This window comes from Bufo gargarizans, chromosome 8, assembly GCF_014858855.1.
Source record: "Bufo gargarizans isolate SCDJY-AF-19 chromosome 8, ASM1485885v1, whole genome shotgun sequence".
Taxonomy (NCBI): Eukaryota; Metazoa; Chordata; class Amphibia; order Anura; family Bufonidae; genus Bufo; species Bufo gargarizans.
In genome coordinates this window covers 143,868,596-143,890,319 of record NC_058087.1, presented here as the reverse complement: position 1 = coordinate 143,890,319, position 21,724 = coordinate 143,868,596, and the positions used below count along the sequence as shown (strand labels likewise).

Here is a 21,724-nt window from a genome sequence, read left to right as displayed (position 1 = left end):
GACAGGTCCGAGAGAAAGATGTGGAGAAGTGTAAAGCAGGGTTAGGTTATATAAAAAAATAAAAAATAAAAAAAGAATCCCAAGCTCTAAACATCTCATGGAGCACTGTTCAATCCATCATCCAAAAATAGAAGGAGTATGGCACAACTGCAAACCTACCAAGACATGGCCGTCCACCTAAACAGACAGCCCAGGAGAGCACTAATTAGAGAAACAGCCTAGAGGTCCAGGGTCACTCTGGAGGAGCTGCAGAGATCCAAACCTTAGGTGGGAGACAACTATAAATTGTGTTCTCCACAAATCTGGCCTTTATGGAGGAGTGTGAAGAAGAAAGCCATTTTTTAAAACAAGCCATAAGTCTCGTGTGCAGTTTGCCACAAGCAAGACTGGGGCGGAGGTTCACCTTCCAGCAGGACAACAACCATAAACATACAGCCAGAGCCACAATGGAATGGTTTAGATCAAAGCAAATTCATGTGTTAGAATGGCCCAGTCACAGTCCAGACCTAAATCCCATTCAGAATCTGTGGCGAGACACGGAAATTGCCGTTCACAGACGCTCTCCATCCAATCTGGCTTGAGCCATTTTAGAAATGTCAGCCTCGAGATGGGGGCAGAATACAAATGCATGCCACACTTTCCAGATTTTTTTATTAAACATGTATCATATTTGTGTCATTTTCTTTTCACTTCACACATACGTGCTACTTCATTTTGGCCTATCACATAAAATCCCAATAAAATACACTAAAGTTTGTGGGTGAAAAAAAGTGGAAAAGTTCAAGGGGTTTGAATACTTTTTCAGAGAATATATATCTCCACACACAATCTATCAAACCTATACAAGCCTCTACAATTTCACTCATATGAAGTCACTTACTCTGTAAACCAGCTGAAAGTAACTTGGGAAAGAAAAGAAGCACTTGACACAGGGCACGGGTTCTGGGACAGGGAAAGAAAATAGCAATGTAAATCACAATACAAACAAAATATTGTACTTTTATTTCTTATCATTGTTGTATTATTGTTTTCTTGTTAGGAAAAGATTGTGATTCAGAACATGCGCTCCTGGCAAAGAAAATGAAACTGGCAATGTATACTGTATTGGTTGCTTCCATAACTATAAAATTTCATAACACTGCAAAGTATTTAAGATGTTCTCACCAAACAAATGACCAGACGTCTGCAACTGCACTCCTTTACAGTAAAACAAAACATGCAATGCAACAGCTCTCTGCAAACCAAATAAAGTAAACAAATGCATTATAATTGCTAGTGCTATACTAATAAATTAGAGATGCTTGGCAAATACATTTTGTACAAAATTATTTGAGCCCGTCTGCCGCACGTCAAGACTGTTCCTAACACTAAATTCTACTGTTATGTGCCATTCAGGTAGAATTTACTGTTAGGAACCCGTCTTATAGAGATCACCTTGGCGTGCGACAGACGGGCTCAAATAATTTTGTACAAAATGTATTTGCCAAGCATCTCTAATTTATAAGTATAGCACTAGCAATTATTATGCATTTTTGTACTTTATTTGGTTTGCAGAGAGCTGTTGCATTGCACGTTTTGTTTTACAGTGTTGTTTTCAGCCATAGAAACGTGCCCCTGCGCATTGGGATGTGCTGACTGACCCCCTTTTTCTTTGCAGTTTGCACTCCTTTACAGCTGCACAGGTCGGTTGCTGACTGCCATTACAAAAACGTACGCCACAGAGTATACATTTCTATTGATCCCCGCAAACACTGGTCAAACATATGCCAAAAGCGCACACCCTCGTGACATTTGTTTGGCCATCAATGTCTATAGGCACATCAGCATATTGACAGACTTGTCCTGCATTATTATTACGAAAAAATAATAAATAAAACAACGTACCATGTCATTCTTTACACTGGTGAACATTGGAGGTTGATCATTGAAGAAAGACAGAATGCACTGGAACAGCACCAGTAAGAAGTACAACATGAATAGTGTGTAGCGCAGCCAGTTAATCTCTGCTTCCTTAGAAACAGAAAGATGGGGAACAAAAGTGTTAGAACATCTGACATCAGTTTGTGTTTTTTTCCTCTATAGTCGTCAACTGATACAACAAAAACTTTAGAAACTTTTGCTTTTCACAGAACTATTGATCCAAAACAATCAGCCCATATACTCAAAAAGTGAGAAACAGAAAGGCTGAGATTCTCATGTTTTTACCATGTCCGAGGGTCTTTCCTCTGCGTCATACTACTACAACTCCCAGCATGCTTGTAGCCTCATTTTCATTGGAAACTTTCCACAGAAATATTTTGCCTGGGACAATCTATGGTCTACTCAGTGACCTAGTATTTATCCATACCTGGGAAAGGGCTACTGTGATTTTGGTTCTCAGCTGGAAGACAGCACATATTACAGCCAGTGTCCAGAATATCAGCAGGAGAGCGGAGGAGCGGACGCCTTGTAACCTCTCATATTGGATGAGACATGTGGCTAGAATCTAGAAAGAAAAAGGGAAATGAAGATTTATTTTCAGTTCTTCAATTCAGAGAACATAGTCCTGTCACTTTACAAATCACTAGTCAGACCACACATGGAGTACTGTGTACAGTTTTGGGCCCCTGTGAACAAGGCAGACATAGCAGAGCTGGAGAGGGTTCAGAGGAGGGCACCTAAAATTAATGACTGGAATAAGGGAACTACAGTACCCTGAAAGATTAACAACATTAGGGTTATTTACTTTAGAAAAAAAGAAGGGAGATCTAATAACCATGAATAAATATATCAGGGAAATAACTTCAGCTCTAAAAGTAGATGTTACAAATCAAAGTCATGTTTTATTCACAAGTGGCTGTACAGGTCAGTGATGTTTTGGCCTTATGGCCTTCTTCAGACTTATGCCGCTAATATAGTCAGTAGTATACAGCCAGGTCCATAAATATTGGGACACCGACACAATGCTAAGATTTTTGGCTCTATACACCACCACAATGGATTTGAAATGAAACAAACAATATGTGCTTTACCTGCAGACTGTCAGCTTTAATTTGAGGGTATTTACATCCAAATCAGGTGAACTGGTGCAGGAATTACAACAGTTTGCATATGTGCCTCCCACTTGTGAAGGAACCAAAAGTAAATGGGACAGAATAATAATAATAAACATAACTCAAACTTTTGCTTTTTAATACTTGGTTACAAATCCTTTGCAGTCAATTACAGCCTGAAGTCTGGAACGCATAGACATCACCAGACGCTGGGTTTCATCCCTGGTGATGCTATGCCAGGCCTCTACTACAAGGGTCCTCAGTTCCTGCTTGTTCTTGGGGCATTTTCCCTCTAGTTTTGTCTTCAGCAAGTGAAATGCATGCTCAATCGGATTCAGGTCAGGTGATTGACTTGGCCATTGCAAAACATTCCACTTCTTTCCCTTAAAAAACTCTTTGGTTGCTTTTGCAGTATGCTTTGGGTCATTGTCCATCTGCACTGTGAAGCACCGTCCAATGAGTTCTGAAGCATTTGGCTGAATATGAGCAGATAATATTGCCCGAAACACTTCAGAATTCATCCTGCTGCTTTTGTCAGCAGTCACATCATCAATAAATACAAGAGAACCAGTTCCATTGGCAGCCATACATGCCCACGCCATGACACTACCACCACCATGCTTCACTGATGAGGTGGTATGCTTAGGGATCATGAGCAGTTCCTTTCCTTCTCCATACTCTTCTCTTCCCATCACTCTGGTACAAGTTGATCTTTGTTTCATCTGTTCATAGGATGTTGTTCCAGAACTGTGAAGGCTTTTTTAGATGTCGTTTGGCAAACTCTAATCAGGCCTTCCTGTTTTTAAGGCTCACCAATGGTTTACATCTTGTGGTGAACCCTCTGTATTCACTCTGGTGAGGTCTTCTCTTGATTGTTGACTTTGACACACATACACCTACCTCCTGGAGAGTGTTCTTGATCTTGCCAACTGTTGTGAAGGGTGTTTTCTTCACCAGGGAAAGAATTCTTCGGTCATCCACCACAGTTGTTTCCTGTGGTCTTCCGGGTCTTTTGGTGCATTCCTTCTTTTTAAGAATGTTCCAAACAGTTGTCTTGGCCACGCCTAACGTTTTTGCTATCTCTGATGGGTTTGTTTTGTTTCAGCCTAATGATGGCTAGCTTCACTGATAGTGACAACTCTTTGGATCTCATCTTCAGACTTGACAGCAACAGATTTCAAATGCAAATAGCACACTTGAAATGAACTCTGGACCTTTTATCTGCTCATTGAGGGAATAACATACACCTGGCCATGGAACAGCTGTGAAGCCAATTGTCCCATTACTTTTGGTCCCTTAACAAGTGGGAGGCACATATGCAAACTGTTGTAATTCCTGCACCATTCACCCGATTTGGATGTAAATACCCTCAAATTAAAGCTTCCAGTCTGCAGGTAAAGCACATATTGTTTGTTTCATTTCAAATCCATTGTGGTGGTGTATAGAGCCAAAAATGTTAGAATTGTGTCGATAGCCCAATATTTATGGACTTTAGGTGGCAACATGACAGGAGAAGGCATAACTGGGAAAGTCAAGAAGTAAACATGTAACATTACAAAAAATAAAAAATAAAATAAAAAAGTGAAGCGCTAACAAAACTGCCATGATTAAAAGGGGTTATCCAACCCCCATAATGACCCTTTAAATGCCCAGGCCCCTCATATAGATTATATTAACCCTGTTTCCCACCACCCGTGTCGCTTCTGATCCCCGCAGGGCGAGTCAGCCAATAGCAGTCTGCGAGTGGGACAAGCCTCCCTAGCATCGCAGGTGACACTAGGGAGACTCTTCCCCGTTACGGCCTTCTATTGGCTGCCCCCCCCCCCCCCCCATTGCCGGGGAGATGCAGTGGCGGCCATGCGAGTATCAAAAACAACGCGGGTGCAGGAGAGCAGGACAAGTATAACCTATGGGAGGTGCCTGGGGATTAGGTGGGCGATTATAGGGGTTGGATAACCCCTTTAAGATAAATGACATCTGCATTTAAAGTGCCTTGGTTTTCTGGGAGTTCAGTATTGATACTCTATCCTTATGATGGGTCATCAATATCTCAGAAGCCCCGACTATCAGAAGAAACTTCAGCACTCTAGTCAGCACTGTGGCCTTCTCACAGTGCCATACATCATATAGTCTTCAAAGTCGGGCGTATCTAGATTCCGCTCGGAGATGAGGGGAATGAGGACAAAAGAGGGTGGGGGGGGGGGGGTGCACAATAGGGTAGTACGTTCAACACAAATGCAAGGAAATTAAAAGGCAAAGGTGCTCACCATTTAGGGTTGTATAGTTTAGACTAGGGATGGGCAAACTTGGCCCTCCAGCTGTTGTAAAACTACAAATCTCATCATTCCCAGTCTGCCTACAGCTATCAGCCTACAGCAGGGCATGATGGGATTTGTAGTTTTAAAATGGAGGGCCGAGTTTGCCCATCCCTGGTTTAGACCCTTTAACCAGGACTGCAGCCGCAGAAGAAATTTCTTTGGGATTGGATGCCCAATCCCCCAAAGGATATTTGTAGAAGAGAGAATTCTGATCAGGCGCAAAATCACTGGTACAGATGGTCTTAATGATCAGATACAGTTCTTCTTTATTTAAAGGTAGCGCATGCACATAAAAACAACGCATTTCGGGGATCCAGAAGTCCCCTTCATCAGGTTATTCACTAAAACACGTTTTTATGTACATGCGCTACCTTCAAATAAAGAACTGTATCTGATCATTAAGACCATCTCTACCAGTGATTTTGCGCCTGAGCAGAATTCTCTTATACATCGTACAGTGGCTGTGTTTGGTACTGCAGTCCAGGTCCATTCACTTGAATGAGACAGAGGTGCAAATAGGCCATGTGACTGAGGAACACAACGCCACTTGCCTAAGAGGCCTCAAACAGCTGATTGGCGGACCCCCAGCGCTTAGATACCGATAACCTATGCAGAGGACAAGCCACCAATACTGAATTCCTGGAAAACCCCTTTGAAAGCATTTGTCGCGTATAACACCGCTCTTAATTGAAGTTAGGAGTAAAGATGACTTTTAACATAAATCAGTGCAGATTACACATTAAACCGTGTTTTCCCTTTACCATGGTAGCTCCTACTATAAGCGGGCTAATGAGGAGAACCGGAGGCTCAGCAGTACCATGCGTCATGTTCCACACGGTGTAGAAAAGTTCTGTATAGCAGACAAGTGTCAGCAAAGCAGAAAGACACTGGAACGAGAAAGAAGACAAATCCTGGGATCAATCAAATGTCAGAGTTATTAATATAAAAAGATGATATTTCTTCCACAGTGCATCGTTATAATCACATCTGCTGCAGAACATTGTACTTTAATGCTTCCTTATCCATCAGATAAGAAGGTAACCAGTGACCGTCCATGCAGGTCTACCGTCTGTGTATCATCTGGTTAGTTAAAGGGGTTGTCCCATAAAAATATTTCTACAGTTTTCAAACCAGCACCTGGATCTGAACACTTTTAATATTGCATTTAATTTAAAATGTATTATATCTACTGAGTTATACAAAGACATCTTTCTATATAGCGCCACCTGCTGTTTGTTCGTTTTTTTATTTCTCTGTCCTGCTCACTGAGATGGCCGCACATGCTCAGTTCCATCCTTCAGCTGCCACCAGCCACAGCAGAAAGGACATGTCCCCCTAAGATAGCACACCTCCCAAGCTGCCAGCTTTAAATAAATCTAGCAGAGCAGTGAATGTGGAGATCTCTGGATCCATGCGAGGTACAGGGCTGGTTCTAAATTTGTCAGAAAGAGGTTGTCATGAACTAAATTATGTCTGTCATTTTTTACATGGATTATGGGATAACCCTTTTAATATTGTGTCAATATAGCATGCTGTATAATATTTATAAAGAACTCATGAAGCGGGATGTAGACATAAGCTGACTGACAATTAACATGAACAATTATACGTCTGCTCCTGCAAATACCTCGGCTAAACACGTGGCAGGAAAGGCAAGACCTCGCGACCATATTATGTGATTACTGCAGAGCTGTAATAATGGCATCCTATGGTAGTTTCTGCACCTACAGATTTTTGCATGTAGTGAATGTGCTTCTATACGCCATAAAATAATCATGACATGCTGTATAGGACTCGGACAGACAACTTTTCCCCTGTAGCTTGAGGCTGATAATCAGAGGCATGCACACAGATGCATATCATATGAGAACTGGTTATGGTCCTGACGTACACCTGCATGAGTTATTTTCTTCTATATTCATAGGGTAATAGTAAAAACCGTGTATCATGGAACATGATAAACACCGTAAAGAAAAATAATAGCATCAAGCAAAGCATTAGTCGCAGGGCAATAGTCACAGGGTGCAAATGAGTACAGGGTAGGGTTGTCACGATACCAAAATTTAGATTAGATTCCGATACCATAAAAAAAGTATTGTTATCCTCTATTCCATGCAAAAAAAAATAAAACCCCAAAAAAGCCACGTGCATTCCGCATTTTATGGAATATCCGGCCCATAATCAAACAGCCTGATCCTATTTTTTTGGGGGGGGGACAAGGTGTCTAAAAAAAATAAAGACGAATCGTTCACCGCATAGGAGATTTTTTTTATATTTTAATAGTTTGTACTTTTTCGGGCATGGCGATATGCAATATAAAATATATAAACAATAAATAAACATATGTAAAATTGTGAAAGGGGATGATTTGTAATATTTTGTTTGTTTTTGAAACTTTTTTTTTTTTACTTTTTATTTAATAGCTAGAAGGACCCAGCTTTGCACAGGTATACTTCATCTATTTCATTTAATGTGTGCATCGTTAAAAGATACAGACAGTATCTACAGTACCCCACCCCTTTAACAGTGACCTCCACAGCAGCCACCCCTTTATTAGTGACCTCCACAGTACCCCATCTCGTTAACAGTGATTTACACAACACCCCGCTCCTTAACACTGACCGGCATTGCGGACTCTCCCCTTAAGGCCTCTTTCACACGACCGTTTTTTTTCCCCCCCCGTTTACAGGCCGTTTTTTGTGTTCCGTATGCAGAACCATTCATTTCAAATTGTTCCACAAAAAAATAAAAAATGTATACATATGCAAATTACAGGACTCATCTCAGGTTAATTTGCATATGTATCAAATCGTTGTTGTTTTTTTTACACTGCTGGCGCACTGCGCCAGCAATGAAGATAAGTAACCTTTTAATACAAATACAGGAGGCAGGTGCCGGCGGCAGAATCACATAGCCGGCACCCGACCTCTATGACAGGTGCTCAGAATTTTAATCAAATTACACTTAAAATGGTATAATTTGCCTAAGGACTCATGCACACAAGAGTGCATGCCCTGTGCCCGTCCATGCTGTTTGTGGATGCAGACCCACTGACTTGAATGGGTCCACAATCTGCAAAAGACTGACCACAAAAATAGGACATGTGAATTTTTTGGGCGGAGCGGAGGCACGGACCAAAATCCCATGGAATCGCTTTGTAGTGCTTGAGGATTGCAGACCCATTCAAGTCAATGGGTCCGCATCCGTGATACGGAGTGCATGGCCAGTGCCTGTATATTGCGGACCGGCCGTTTGCCATCCGCAATATGGGAACACATACTTGTGTACATGAGCCCTAAAACAGGTGTAGCGTTTATGAGATACGTCATTAGTGATGAAACTGCTGCATTATGTGTAGGAGTGCTGGGTGCTCATGGCATCAAAGGAAAAATCAAAATGCCAGCTGGACAAATATGAATCCTGCTTACTGGGAACGCCATGTAACGATTTTCAACATTATTTTGATTATCTTTTTTTGTTCGGTTATTTTAACAGAAAAAGTTGAAAAATAATGGCCCAGATTTACTGATGTTTCTGTGCCAAAAATCTGTCAAAAAAGTGGCGCGATCTGGCAAATCAGGGGCTTCTACACTTTTTCTGGCATACTTGACAAGGAGCAGCACTTTGCAGGAAAAGGGTGGAGCCTAACATGCACCAAAATTGCGACTTAATTCAGATGTAAAAATCTGTCTCAGATTGGTATGGAGTTAGAGATGAGAGTCTATCCCTGAAACAATCCAAGCCCCTGTGATGAATCTGTCTAGATACTCTGTCAAACCGAACAACATCTATAAGATGAGGAAATCTGGGCCAATGTCTTCAAGTCAGTAGACAATGGACTTCTCTATGTACGACCCGACTATAGAAGGTTGGGTACATACATGACAATTTTAATGTATTCAATAGACCTTATTAGTATAGGTACTACCAGCTACACAGTGATACATTATCCCTGCTGTAATGGTGCATACTTAGGAAAACTGAATACTGTAATATACATTCATAACTTGTAGCAGGGCTGGCCAACCTGCAGCTCTCCAGCTGTTGTAAAACTACAACTCCCACCATGCCCTGCTCTAGGCTGATAGCTGTAGGCAGACTGAGCATACTGGGAGTTGTAGTTCTGCAACAGCTGGAATTTTTTTTTTTATATATCATACATGTATGATTTGAATCCATTTTTGGGCACCAAATGGTCCTCTGATCTAAGGGTAATAAAAATGATTTTCCTCCTGACATATACCTCCAATGCATGTTGTGAACATGACAGAATTAACCCTTCAGTTTCCCACTTCAGCAAGTGGCATTTATCATGTAGAGAAAGTTATTACAAGGCACTTCCTAATGTATTGTTATTATACATATTGCCTCCTTTGCTGGCTTGATTCATTTTTTCATCACATTATACACTGCTCATATCCAGGGGTTACAACCACCCTGCAATCCAGCAGCGGCAGTCCCGATTGCACAATATAGGAAAAAGCACCAGCCTCTCTTGTGGCCATGACCATGGGACGTCACTTTCTTATAGTGTGCAAGCACGACCACTGCTGATGGATTGCAGGGTGGTCGTAACCCCTGGATATGAGCAGTGTATAATGTGATGGAAAAATGTATTAACATATCGCACAGTACATATATTTTTCAGGATACCTCGGTATGGAAAAGCACAACAGATCTCAATTTTCCATACAGCTGAAAATCCAACATCACAGCCTGAAGGTGGCTAGTGGACATTCTACTGGCCTCTGCATGGTGAATGGGGACCGAAAGATACATTTGGAATATGCCCTTCATGCTTTCCCAGCACCTGCGACAAATGGACACTAGAAACAGTGTGAATGTAGCCTAAAAAGTGCATTTAGACTAAGTGAGGAGGAGCAGCAGCTTGTCGGGAAGGGACATCAGCTACTTGTTCAGTGGAGCTGAAGGGCTGTATTTACATGCAGTGATCTCCTCCACAGTATGAGGATGAGCGATTGCTACTGCCGTCACTTGTCCCCATACAAAATCATTGCTCCTGGACAGCAGACTGCGGTTTAGACAGCACAACCTGCTGCCTGGGAACGATTAGTAAGGTGACCGCATGGCCTTTAGGCGGGCAGATTATTGCATAGGAATGTTTGTTCCCAATAATGTGCCGGAATATCTGCACGTGTAAATCCTGCATTAGTCATAACTAAGGCTACTTTCACATTAACTTTTTTTTGCGGATCCGTCGTGGATCTGCAAAAACGCTTCCGTTACCATAATACAACCGCATGCATCCGTCATGAACGGATCCGGTTGTATTATGTCTTCTATAGCCAAGACGTATCCGTCATGAACAACATTGAAAGTCAATGGGGACGGATCCATTTTCTATTGCGTCAGAGAAAACGGATCTGTCCCCATTGACTTACATTGCGGGTCAGGACGGATCAGTCTTGCTCCACACCACATCGCGGACACAAAAACGCTGCTTGCAGTGTAATTCTGTCCGCGATGGCGACGCAACCAAACGGAACGGAATGCATTTGTGTCCCCATTGACAATGTATGGGGACAAAACTGAAGCATTTTCTTCCGCTTTTGAGATCCTATGACGTTCTGAATAGCAGAATTGAAAACGCTAACGTGAAAATAGCCTAAGCCTTTATTACCTTCACTAACTGAACAATAGAAAAGACTTGCAATAGCTTAAAATCATGTGGTGACTAACCTAGTTATATTGTATAAAGGGTATATTTACAGGAGATTGGTTTATTTGTAGTTACATCAGTTTTGGGCAGATTTTATACTAAAAAATGTTACAGCTTGCCAAGAATCACTGCAACAGAAGCACAGAATTAGCATCTCCTTGAAATATACAGTAATGTCCCTGGGAGGCAACAGACCACTGTTTTGGGCTAAATATACAGTGAGGAACAGAAGTATTTGAACACTCTGCGATCTTGCAAGTTCTCCCACTTAGAAATCATGGAGGGGACTGAAATTCACATTGTAGGTCAGTAATGGCCAACCTGTACCCCTCCAGCTGTTGCAAAACTACAACTTCCATCATGCCCGGACAGCTTACAGCTATCAGCCAACAGCAGGGCATCATGGGAGTTGTAGTTTTACAACAGCTGGAGGGCCGCAGGTTGAGCATCCCTATTGTAGGTGCATTCCCACTCTGAGAGACAGAATAAAAATAAATAAAAAAATAAAAATTCAGGAAATCCCATTGTATGATTTTTAAAGAATTTATTCGTCTTGCACTGCTGAACATAAGTATTTGAAACACCTGAGAGGCAATTTTTTTGTGGTCCGCAAACCGTAGATCCGTGAAAATGGAAGCCGCCTGTGTGCCTTCCACAACTTGTGGAATGGAAGACCCATTGTAGAAATGCCTATTCTTGAGGGCTGTCTGCATCTTTTGCGGCCTCATTGAAGTGAATGGGTCCATCTGAACCGCAAAAAACTGCAGCTCGTATGCGGACCAGAACTACGGTCGTGTGCATGAGGCCTAAATAGTTGGTACAAAATCCTTTGTTTGCAATTAGAGGTTAATCGTTTGCGTGACCAGTTTTGCACACACTGCAACAGGGATTTTGGCCCACTCCTCCACACATATCTCCTCTAGATTTGTCAGGTTTTGGGGCTGTCACTGAGCAACACAGAGTTTCAGCTCCCTCCAAAGATGTTCTATTGGATTTAGGTCTGGAGACTGGCTAGGCCACTTTTTTCCCCCCCCCCCGTGTACGGCCCGTTTTTTGCGTTCCATATACGCAAACATTAATTTCAATGGTTCCGCAAAAAAAAAAAAACTGAACTGCAGATGCATTCCGTTGAAAGATAAAACATGTCCTATTATTGCCCACAAATCACTTTCCGTGGCTCCATTCAAGTCAATGGGTCCGAACAAACAAACAAAAAAAAAACCTAAGGAAATGCATCCGTATGTCTTCCATCTATTGAAAAGGTTATGCCCAGCCCAATTTTTTCTATGTAATTACTGTATATGCCATACAGAAAAACGGAACAGAAACAAAAAACTGAACAACGGAGCCGTGAAAAATAGACTGCAAAACACAGAAAATGCCATACGGTCGTGTGCAATAGGCCTAATACAGTGCAGTTGTCTTGTCCCCTTCTCAGAAAAGCCCCCCCAACGCATGATGTTACCACCCCCATGCTTCACAGTAGGGATGATGTTCTTGGGATGCAACTCATCCTTTTTCCTCCAAACACGACGAGTGAAGTTTAGACCAAGAAGTTCTACTTTGGTCTCATCTGACCACATGACTTTCTCCCATGCCTCCTCTGGATCATCCAGATGGTCATTGCCAAACTTCAGACGGGCCTGGACATGTGATGACTTGAGCAGTGGAACCTTCCGTGCAATGCACGATTTGAAACCATGACGGCGTAGTGTTCTACCGACAGTGACCTTTGAAACTGTGGTCCCAGCTCTCTTCATGTCATTGACCAGCTCCTCCCTTGTAGTTCTGGGCTGATTCCTCACCTTTCTTATCATCAGTGATACCCCACGAGGTGAGATCTTGCATGGAGCCCCAGTCTGAGAGACTGACAGTTGTCTTTAGCCTCTTCCATTTTCTAACAATTGCTCCAACAGTTGATCTATTTTCACCCTGCCTGACTCTACTGCGGTGTCATGGCCTGTCCTGTTATTACACATGCTGCCGATCATTATGGGATTGCCTGCAGCGCCTCGCACCACACCTGTAAACATGACACTACAATATCATGAAGCGGAGAAGGAGAATGCAGCCTCTATTCTAACCACAAACTTGCAAGTTATTATTTTATTGGGTGAAGGTCCCGAGCTGTAAATGTTCATGAATAAATCATAAATTATTAAATTATTATAAATCCTCATGAGAAGATTTAGTCCTGGTAACTGCATTGTTTGAATAGCTTTATGGAGCTTTGCTATATGGATTGTAAAACAGGGCTGCAATAAATACAGCGAGTGGGTTATTGACCAAGAGATACTGTACACCAAACAGTCAGCGATGCAGATGGGATCAAATGGGGTTACTAGGACGGCAACGATATCAGAGAGTGTTCAGTATGTGTGATGGCTGAGACATTCCTGAATGCTGTAATGCAATCCCTGCTTCAACGACCAGTTCTCTAACCCCTTAGATGCCTTGGTCAATAGTGACTGTGACAACTAAGGGGTTTTACAGTGGGAGGGAGGCTCCCTTTTCCATTACACTGGCAGCTTTGCCACATGAACTCAAGGTTACTAGGGGTTGGCACAGCCGCCAAGGAAATGTACAAGAAAATCCTTATGCATACTTCCTGATGAATGATGTTTAAAAAATAAAATAAAAAGTTAAGAAAATGTTAGAAATTTTTTTCTGTCACAAACTTACCTGTCCGGGCTCCAGAGGCAAGATCCCCGGCTTAGGCGTGACTGCGCCAGGAGAGATGACCTGCTAAGCCACGCCCCCTGGTGAGGCAATAGCATGCTCTTTCTCTCCACAGAGGACGTGTGCTGGAGGAGATTAGCAGTGGGTTGATTGCTCAGCTGCTCTATTCCTGTGTGCTAGTGTTTGAACTAATGGAGCGCAGAGTCATGACCCATCAGGTTCTGATCCTGGGACCCGGTGTTCTATTTAAACCCCTTCTTGGCCATACACCAGCGCTAGTGACAGTCTTGTTTGGGTGCACTAGCGGTGATCGTGGTTCTGCGATTCATTTGTGCTTTTGACTTCGGCTTGTCTTTTAACCGCTCTGCCTCACGTGATTTGTACTGTGCTTCCCGTCTGGTATTTGATCTTGGCTTGTCTTTTGACTACTCTCTGATTTTTAAAGTGGAAAACCACTTTAAAACTTGAAACTGAAATTGGCTTTGGTTCCGACCAGTACCTCGGAACTGAAGCAGAGTTCAGTTTCAAGTTCTAAAGTGGTTTTCCACTTTAAGGATCAATTACCGAAGTTATTCAACAAAGTCATGCGCAACTTTGCGAATAACTTACTTTGGCTCATTAGAGCCCATACATTCTTAGGCTACATGCACACAACCGGTGTGTTTTTAAGTCCGCAAATCGCGGATCCGCAAAATACGGATGGCGTCCGTGTGCGTTCCGCAATTTGTGGAACGGCACAGACAACCTTTAATATAACTGCCTGTTCTTGTCCGCAAAGCGCGGATAAGAATAGGACAGGTTATTTAAGGAGCAACTGATGCTGACAGCACACGGAGTGCTGTCCGCATCTTTTGCGGCCCCATTGAAGTGAATGGGTCCGCATCCGTGAATGAAGTGAATAGGCTGTGTGCATGAGGCCTTATACTGTACAGAGACAGATCTCCATACAGTATTAGGCCTCATGCACACGACCGTTGTTTTGGTCCGCATCCGAGCCACAGTTTTTGCGGCTCTGATGCGGACCCATTCACTTTAATAGGGCCGCAAAATATTCGGACAGCACTCCGTGTGCTTTCCGCATCCGTTGCTCCATTCCGTGGCCCCGCAAAAAAAAAAAAAAAAAAAAAAAAGTCCTATTCTTGTCCGCGCTTTGCGGACATAAATAGGCAGTTATAAATTTGCGGAACGCACATGGACGCCATCCGTGTTTTGCGGATCCGTAAAACACACAACGGTCGTGTGCATGTAGCCTTAATCCGAAATTATGAACGAAGCAACTTCGGATGTGACTACTATTAAACATAAATCTTTTGCAGAGAGGAGGCACAGATCTGGAAGCATGTGAAAGCCATGTGAGAGAACATAGAAAACACGTGAAGGTGTCCACAAAATGGGGAAGGAGGGTCTCGCGTAATGGCACTGAGAGCTGTCTCTTATGCCATGCTCATCTCAAAACGGAGACAAACAAGCTGTGATTTTATAAAATCATGGCAAAATGGCTACTAAAATCTTTCAATTTAATAGCTACGCCCGATTTCAAAACCGTATGAAAACATGCATAATAACGCTACACATTCATAGCAGTAAAACGACCGTACTAACATAGCACATTTTAGAAAACTTACAGTTTTTGCTTTGGTGAGCAGAGAGAATCTAATGTAGCCTCGGTCATGGCGTCTTAGATAGAAGATGTAAAATGGCGAACAGGCAAATAGGTAGAGACAGGGTATCCAGTACAGAATGGTATAATGAAAGCACCAGGAGAAGTCCGGGTTATCTGTGTGCCAAGTCTGGTTTACATCCTGCAAAATAAAGAACCGATATACGGGATCAGCACAAAACAGCAAATGTTCCCAATACTTGGGCTAGTTTGTCGTCACTGATTTCATGTGGATCAGTGGTCAATGGGGTTGCAGTGTAAGGCCTCATGCACACGACCGTTGTGCATCCGTGGCCGTTGTGCCGTTTTCTTTCGCGGACCCATTGACTTTCAATGGGTCCGTGGAAAAAATAAATAAATCGGAAAATGCACCGTTTTGCAGCCGAGACCGTGATCCGTGTATCCTGTCCGTCAAAAAAATAGGACCTGTCCTATTTTTTTGACGGACAACGGTTCACGGACCCATTCAAGTCATTCAAGATTGGCATCCGCGTCCGTGATCCGTGGCCGTAGGTTACTTTTATACAGACGGAGCCGAAGATCCGTCTGCATAAAAACTTTTTCATAGCTGAGTTTTCACTTTGTGAAAACTCAGATCCGACAGTATATTCTAACACAGAGGCGTTCCCATAGTGATGGGGACGCTTCTAGTTAGAATATACAACGAACTGTGTACATGACTGCCCCCTGCTGCCTGGCAGCACCCGATCTCTTACAGGGGGCCGTGATCCGTACAATTAACCCCTCAGGTGCTGCACCTGAAGGGGTTAATTGTGCTATCATAGCCCCCTGTAAGAGATCCGGGCTGCCAGGCAGCAGGGGGCAGACCCCCCTCCCTCCCCAGTTTAAATTTCATTGGTGGCCAGTGCGCCCCCCCTCCCTCCCTCTATTGTAATAATAGCATTGGTGGCACAGTGTGCGGCCCCCCCTCCCTCCCTCTATTGCATTAACATTGGTGGCAGTGTGCGCCCCCCCTCCCTTCCTCCCTCTATTCTTTTAATACATTGGTGGCAGTGTGCGGCCTCCCCCCCCCCCCCCCCCAGATCATTGGTGGCAGCGGAGTTCCGATCGGAGTCCCAGTTTAATCGCTGGGGCTCCGATCGGTAACCATGGCAACGAGGACGCTACTGCAGTCCTGGTTGCCGTGGTTACTTAGCAATAGTAGAAGCATCATACTTACCTGCTGGCTGCTGCGATGTCTGCGTCCGGCCGGAAGCTCCTCCTACTGGTAAGTGACAGCAATGCGCCGCACAGACCTGTCACTTACCAGTAGGAGGAGCTCCCGGCCGGACAAAGATCGCAGCAGCAAGCAGGTAAGTATGATGCTTCTACTCCGCTGCTACCAATGATCGGGGAGGGGGGGGGGGGGGAGAGGGGAGGCCTCACACTGCCACCAATGTATTAAAACAAGGAAGGGGAGGGGCGGGGGGGGGCGCACACTGCCACCAATGTTAATGCAATAGAGGGGGGGGGGGCGCACACTGCCACCAATGCTATTATTACAATAGAGGGAGGGAGGGGTGGGGGGCGCACACTGGCCACCAACGAGTTAACTACAGGGGAGGGAGGGGGGGCCCACTGGCCACCAATGAGTTAAAAACAGGGGGGGGGGGTCTGCCAGGCAGCAGGGGGCAGTCATGTACACAGTTTTTTTGTCTATTCTAACCTGAAGCGTCCCCATCACCATGGGAACGCCTCTGTGTTAGGCTACTTTCACACTAGCGTTCTGCTGTCCGCTCGTGAGCTCCGTTTGAAGGAACTCACGAGCGGAGCAGAACGCTTCCGTCCAGCCCTGATGCAGTCTGAATGGATGCGGATCCGCTCAGACTGCATCAGTCTGGCGGCGTTCAGCCTCCGCTCCGCTCGCCTCCGCACGGCCAGGCGGACAGCTGAACGCTGCTTGCAGCGTTCAGCTGTCCGCCTGGCCGTGCGGATCCGTCCAGACTTACAATGTAAGTCAATGGGAACGGATCCGCTTGAAGATGACACCATATGGCTCAATCTTCAAGCGGATCCATCCCCCATTGACTTTACATTGAAAGTCTGAACGGATCCGCTCAGGCTACTTTCGCACTTAGAAATTTTTCTAAGTTATTAATGCAGACGGATCCGTACTGAACGGAGCCTCCGTCTGCATTAATATGATCGGATCCGTTCAGAACGGATCCGATCAAACGCAAGTGTGAAAGTAGCCTAAGAATATACTGTCGGATCTGAGTTTCACGATGTAGCTCATATCCGACAGTATATTCTAACATAGAGGCGTTCCCATGGTGCTTGCAGCGTTCGGGTGTCCGCCTGGCCGTGCGGAGGTAAGCGGATCCGTCCAGACTTACAATGTAAGTCAATGGGGACGGATCAGTTTGAAGATGACACACTGTGGCTCAATTTTCAAACGGATCCGTCCCCCATTGACTTTCAATGTAAAGTCTGGACGGATCCGTCTGCTACTTTCACACTTAGAAATGTTTTAACAATATAATGCAGACGGATCCGTTCTGAACTGAGCCACCGTCTGCATTATATGAGCGGATCCGTCTCAGACGGATCCGCTCTGAACGCAAGTGTGAAAGTAAAGGGACTCCTGACTTTACATTGAAAGTCAATGGGGACGGATCCGTTTGAAATTGCACCATATTGTGTCAACGTCAAACGGATCCGTCCCCATTGACTTGCATTGTAATTCAGGACGGATCCGTTTGGCTCCGCACGGCCAGGCGGACACCAAAACGACATTTTTTTCATGTCCGTGGATCCTCCAAAAATCAAGGAGGACCCACGGACGAAAAAACGGTCACGGATTACGGACCCCGTTTTTGCGGACCGTGAAAAAATACTGTCGTGTGCATGAGGCCTAAGGCCGAGTTCACATCACCATTTAGCTTTCTTTTCTTCTAAGGCTACTCACACTTAGGCTTTCCCTTTCCACTATTGAGATCCGGGGGAAAACGCTTCCATTTTGTCCCTATTGATTGTCAAAGGGGACAAAACTGAACGAAACAGTGCTCCAGAATTGGCTGCGTCCCAATCGTGGACAGAAAAAAGCTGCAAGCAGCTGTTTTCTGTCCGCGATGTGGTGCGGAGCAAGATGGATCAGTCATGACACACAATGAAAACAGTTCTGTCCCCCATTGACTTACAATGGTTTTAGAGAAGGATATGTCTTCGCTATTTTAAAGATAATACAACCGGATCCATTCATAATGAATGCAGACAGTACCCCCCCCCCCCCCCCCCAAAAAAAAAAACAAAAAAAAAACAAAAAAAAAAAAACACAGATCTCAGACGGAAATAGTTCAAACGGAAGACAACTGATGCAACAGGATCCGTTTTTTTCTACAGGATCCTGTTTTATCCCTCTTCTTCTGCTGGTTCAGAAGAACAGAAAGCTAAACAGTGATGTGAACTCAACCCGACTGGGTAGTTGCTGCTACTCCAGAATTGTAAAAAAAAAAAAAAAAAAAAAAAAATTTCCAACACTGCTACAACTTACGATTCACAATGCAACCCCATTCAGTTCAATGGCAGCACTGCTACACAGCAATCTTTGGTCATGCAACCGGTGCCGCGGACAAGATTGCCGTGTAGCCCAGAACATGAAATCTTAAATAACGACCATGTGCAATGGTTCTGAAAATGGCCTCAAAATAAAAAAACTACGTTTTTTTTTTTACTGGTTTGTGAATGTAGCCTTCTCATTAGGGCTCTTTCACACGAGCGGATGCCGTGCGCAGAATCTGCTGCGTGAAAGAGCAAAGCCCTGTTCTGGACAGAAGTACAGAGCATTAACATGACTGATAATGCTCCGTGCCTCTCTGTGATCTTTTTACTACAAAATCTCGGTGACAACTTTATCTCCCTGTGATTTTGTAGTAAAAAGATCAGAGGGGCACGGAGCATTATCAGTCATGTTAAGGCTACTTTCACACTAGCATGTTTTACGGATCCAGCATGGATCTGCAAAACCGCTTCAGTTACAATAATAAAACTGCATGCATCCATCATGAATGGCGCCGGTTGTATTATGTCTTCTATAGCCATGTTGGATCAGTCATGAACTCCATTGAAAGTCAATGGGGGGCGGATCTGTTTTCTATTGTGTCTCGCTCCGCATCCCAGGACGGACAGAGAAATGCTGCAGGCAGTGTTTTGGTGTCGGCCTCCAGAGAGGAATGGAGATTAAACGGAGGCAAACTGATGCATTCTGAGTGGATCCTTTTCCATTCAGAATGCATTAGGACAAAACTGATCCATTTTGGACTGCTTGTGAGATCCCTGAACGGATCTCACAAACAGAAACCAAAACGCCAGTGTGAAAGTAGACTAATGATCCGTGTCTCTGCTGTCCGGAGCGGGGCTTGGCTGTCTTTCACGCAGCAGATTCCATGCACGGCATCCACCCGTGGGAAAGAGCCATTAGAATCATATACTATAATGTAACTCCGGGCCTGTAATGATGATAATTTCAGGACTTGGAGAATACATATTACGTCATGCATGCTCTGCAGACACAGGCGGTTTTATTACCAGTTGCAGGATGTCATCTGCTGACAGAATACAGACTGCCACAAACAGATGGACTCCTTTCAGCACTGGACAGGAATGAATGACCGCTGCACTCCTTTACCAAATTAAGCCTCATGCACACGTCCGTGGAACACGGTCCGTGTGATATCGGTCTGGATTTTTTCTGAGTGCAGGAGCGCACGGCGTCATTGGTTGCTATGACGCCGTGCGCTTCCTGCTGAAGTACAGTGATACACTGGTATGATCTATACCAGTGCATCACTTTACTGCGGGGGCAGCAGGAAGCAAGCAGGCGTCATAGCAACCAATTACGCCGTGCGCTCCTGCACTCAGAAGAAATCCAGGCCGGTATCACACGGACCGTGTTCCACGGACGTGTGCATGAGGCTTTAGTCTGAGACATTGCTATATACAACTCCCAGCTTGCCCTTTTCACTTCTATGGGAGTTTTCAAGAACGGCTGAGCAAGATCGCATTCTGGGAGTTGTAGTGTCACAGCAGCCGGTGGTGGCTGACCCCTGCTGTACAATAAGGTTAATGTGTCTAATTTCGGAACATAGTAACAAAGTCTAACCATGACTGAAGACAAGTTGTTTGTAACTTTTTTTTATGAACTGAAGATTATCTATAAAAAAATTTTTTTTTATAATAAATCCTTACCCAGAACTTCTCAGACTCATTGAGCTTGCAGAGCCACTTCATGCTGGCAGGAGGTAGATGGCGATCACAATCAAACAAGGCGCTGTATTCAAGATGTCCATAAACCGACCATGATACCAAACACCACAATAATGTCTTCTGGAGCGCTGAGATATCATCTAGAACGCGGCCTCTATTTCAGACTTGCTTACATTCCAAGATCTTATTTCCAAAAACTGCAAAAACTAATGAAGGAAAATAAGCAATTAATTTACATAAGTCATTAGCTGCGTACGCCTTCTGTCTTCCCTGCAGTTAGCCTGCCGTGCCATTGCCTTTCCTATATTGTACTTGCAGATTATATGAGCAATCATATGACACCCAGATTACATAGTCACATTTAACTACAGCTTCTATGAATAGTGACAACCACTTCTTCACTGCTCCTGTGGGGTTCTTATTAAAATGAGACCTCACGCACACGACTGTATCTGTATTTCAGTCCACAAACCACGGAGCCATCAAAAACGGACACCTTACATATGTATTCCTCATTTCTTCTCACTCCCATCACTAGACGTAACCACCATTGTCCGCAATGCAGACGAGAATAGGACATGTTCTATAATTTGTGGAACAGACACGTGGATGAGATCCACGTGCTGTCCGCTTTTTTAGTTTTTTTTGCAGACCCATGGAAATCAATGGGTCAGTGAACAATCTATAAAGAAAAAGCAGATCGAATACAGATGCAAAATACAGTCGTGTGCATGAGACCTAAGGGCTGTGATTTTTTTGTCTGCATCCGATCCGCATGTTTTGCGGCTCAGAAGCGGACCCATTAATCTCAATGGGGCCGCAAAAGATTCGGACAGCGCATCGGTTGCACAAGTCTGTTCCGCGGCCCCACAGTGTTTTGCAGATCCGCATTTTGCGGGCTGCAGAAACAGCTATAGCCGTGTGCACGAGCCTTAAAGGGGTATTCCGGTTACCATAAATATAACTTATGTTTTAGACTAATTAATGCTCAATAATGACCTAATATAGTGTAAATTTCACATATTTACAGTTCAGTAGTTATAAAAGTAGTTTTTCTTCCTCTGTTATCCACCGTGTTTCCTCATACATTACCATGTCATCGACCTGTAGTTCTGAGCATTTGTCAGGTCGAGCATGCTCAGTGTGTTGC

At 44.0% G+C, this 21,724-nt stretch overlaps 1 protein-coding gene across 1 annotated transcript in view; it reads right to left on the bottom strand.

The window, feature by feature from the left end:
• The window catches only part of LOC122944705 (multidrug resistance-associated protein 1-like), a 116,235-nt gene that overhangs the window by 81,181 nt on the left and 13,330 nt on the right, over positions 1 to 21,724 (bottom strand). Inside the window, exons 2-7 of the mRNA XM_044303253.1 lie at positions 20,557 to 20,780; positions 15,335 to 15,511; positions 6,112 to 6,237; positions 2,348 to 2,485; positions 1,885 to 2,010; positions 881 to 942 (exon numbers count right to left, since the gene is read on the bottom strand). Coding sequence (XP_044159188.1) covers positions 881 to 942; positions 1,885 to 2,010; positions 2,348 to 2,485; positions 6,112 to 6,237; positions 15,335 to 15,511; positions 20,557 to 20,598 — 671 coding nt within the window. The 5' untranslated portion in view covers positions 20,599 to 20,780. The remainder of the gene's footprint in view (positions 1 to 880; positions 943 to 1,884; positions 2,011 to 2,347; positions 2,486 to 6,111; positions 6,238 to 15,334; positions 15,512 to 20,556; positions 20,781 to 21,724) is intronic.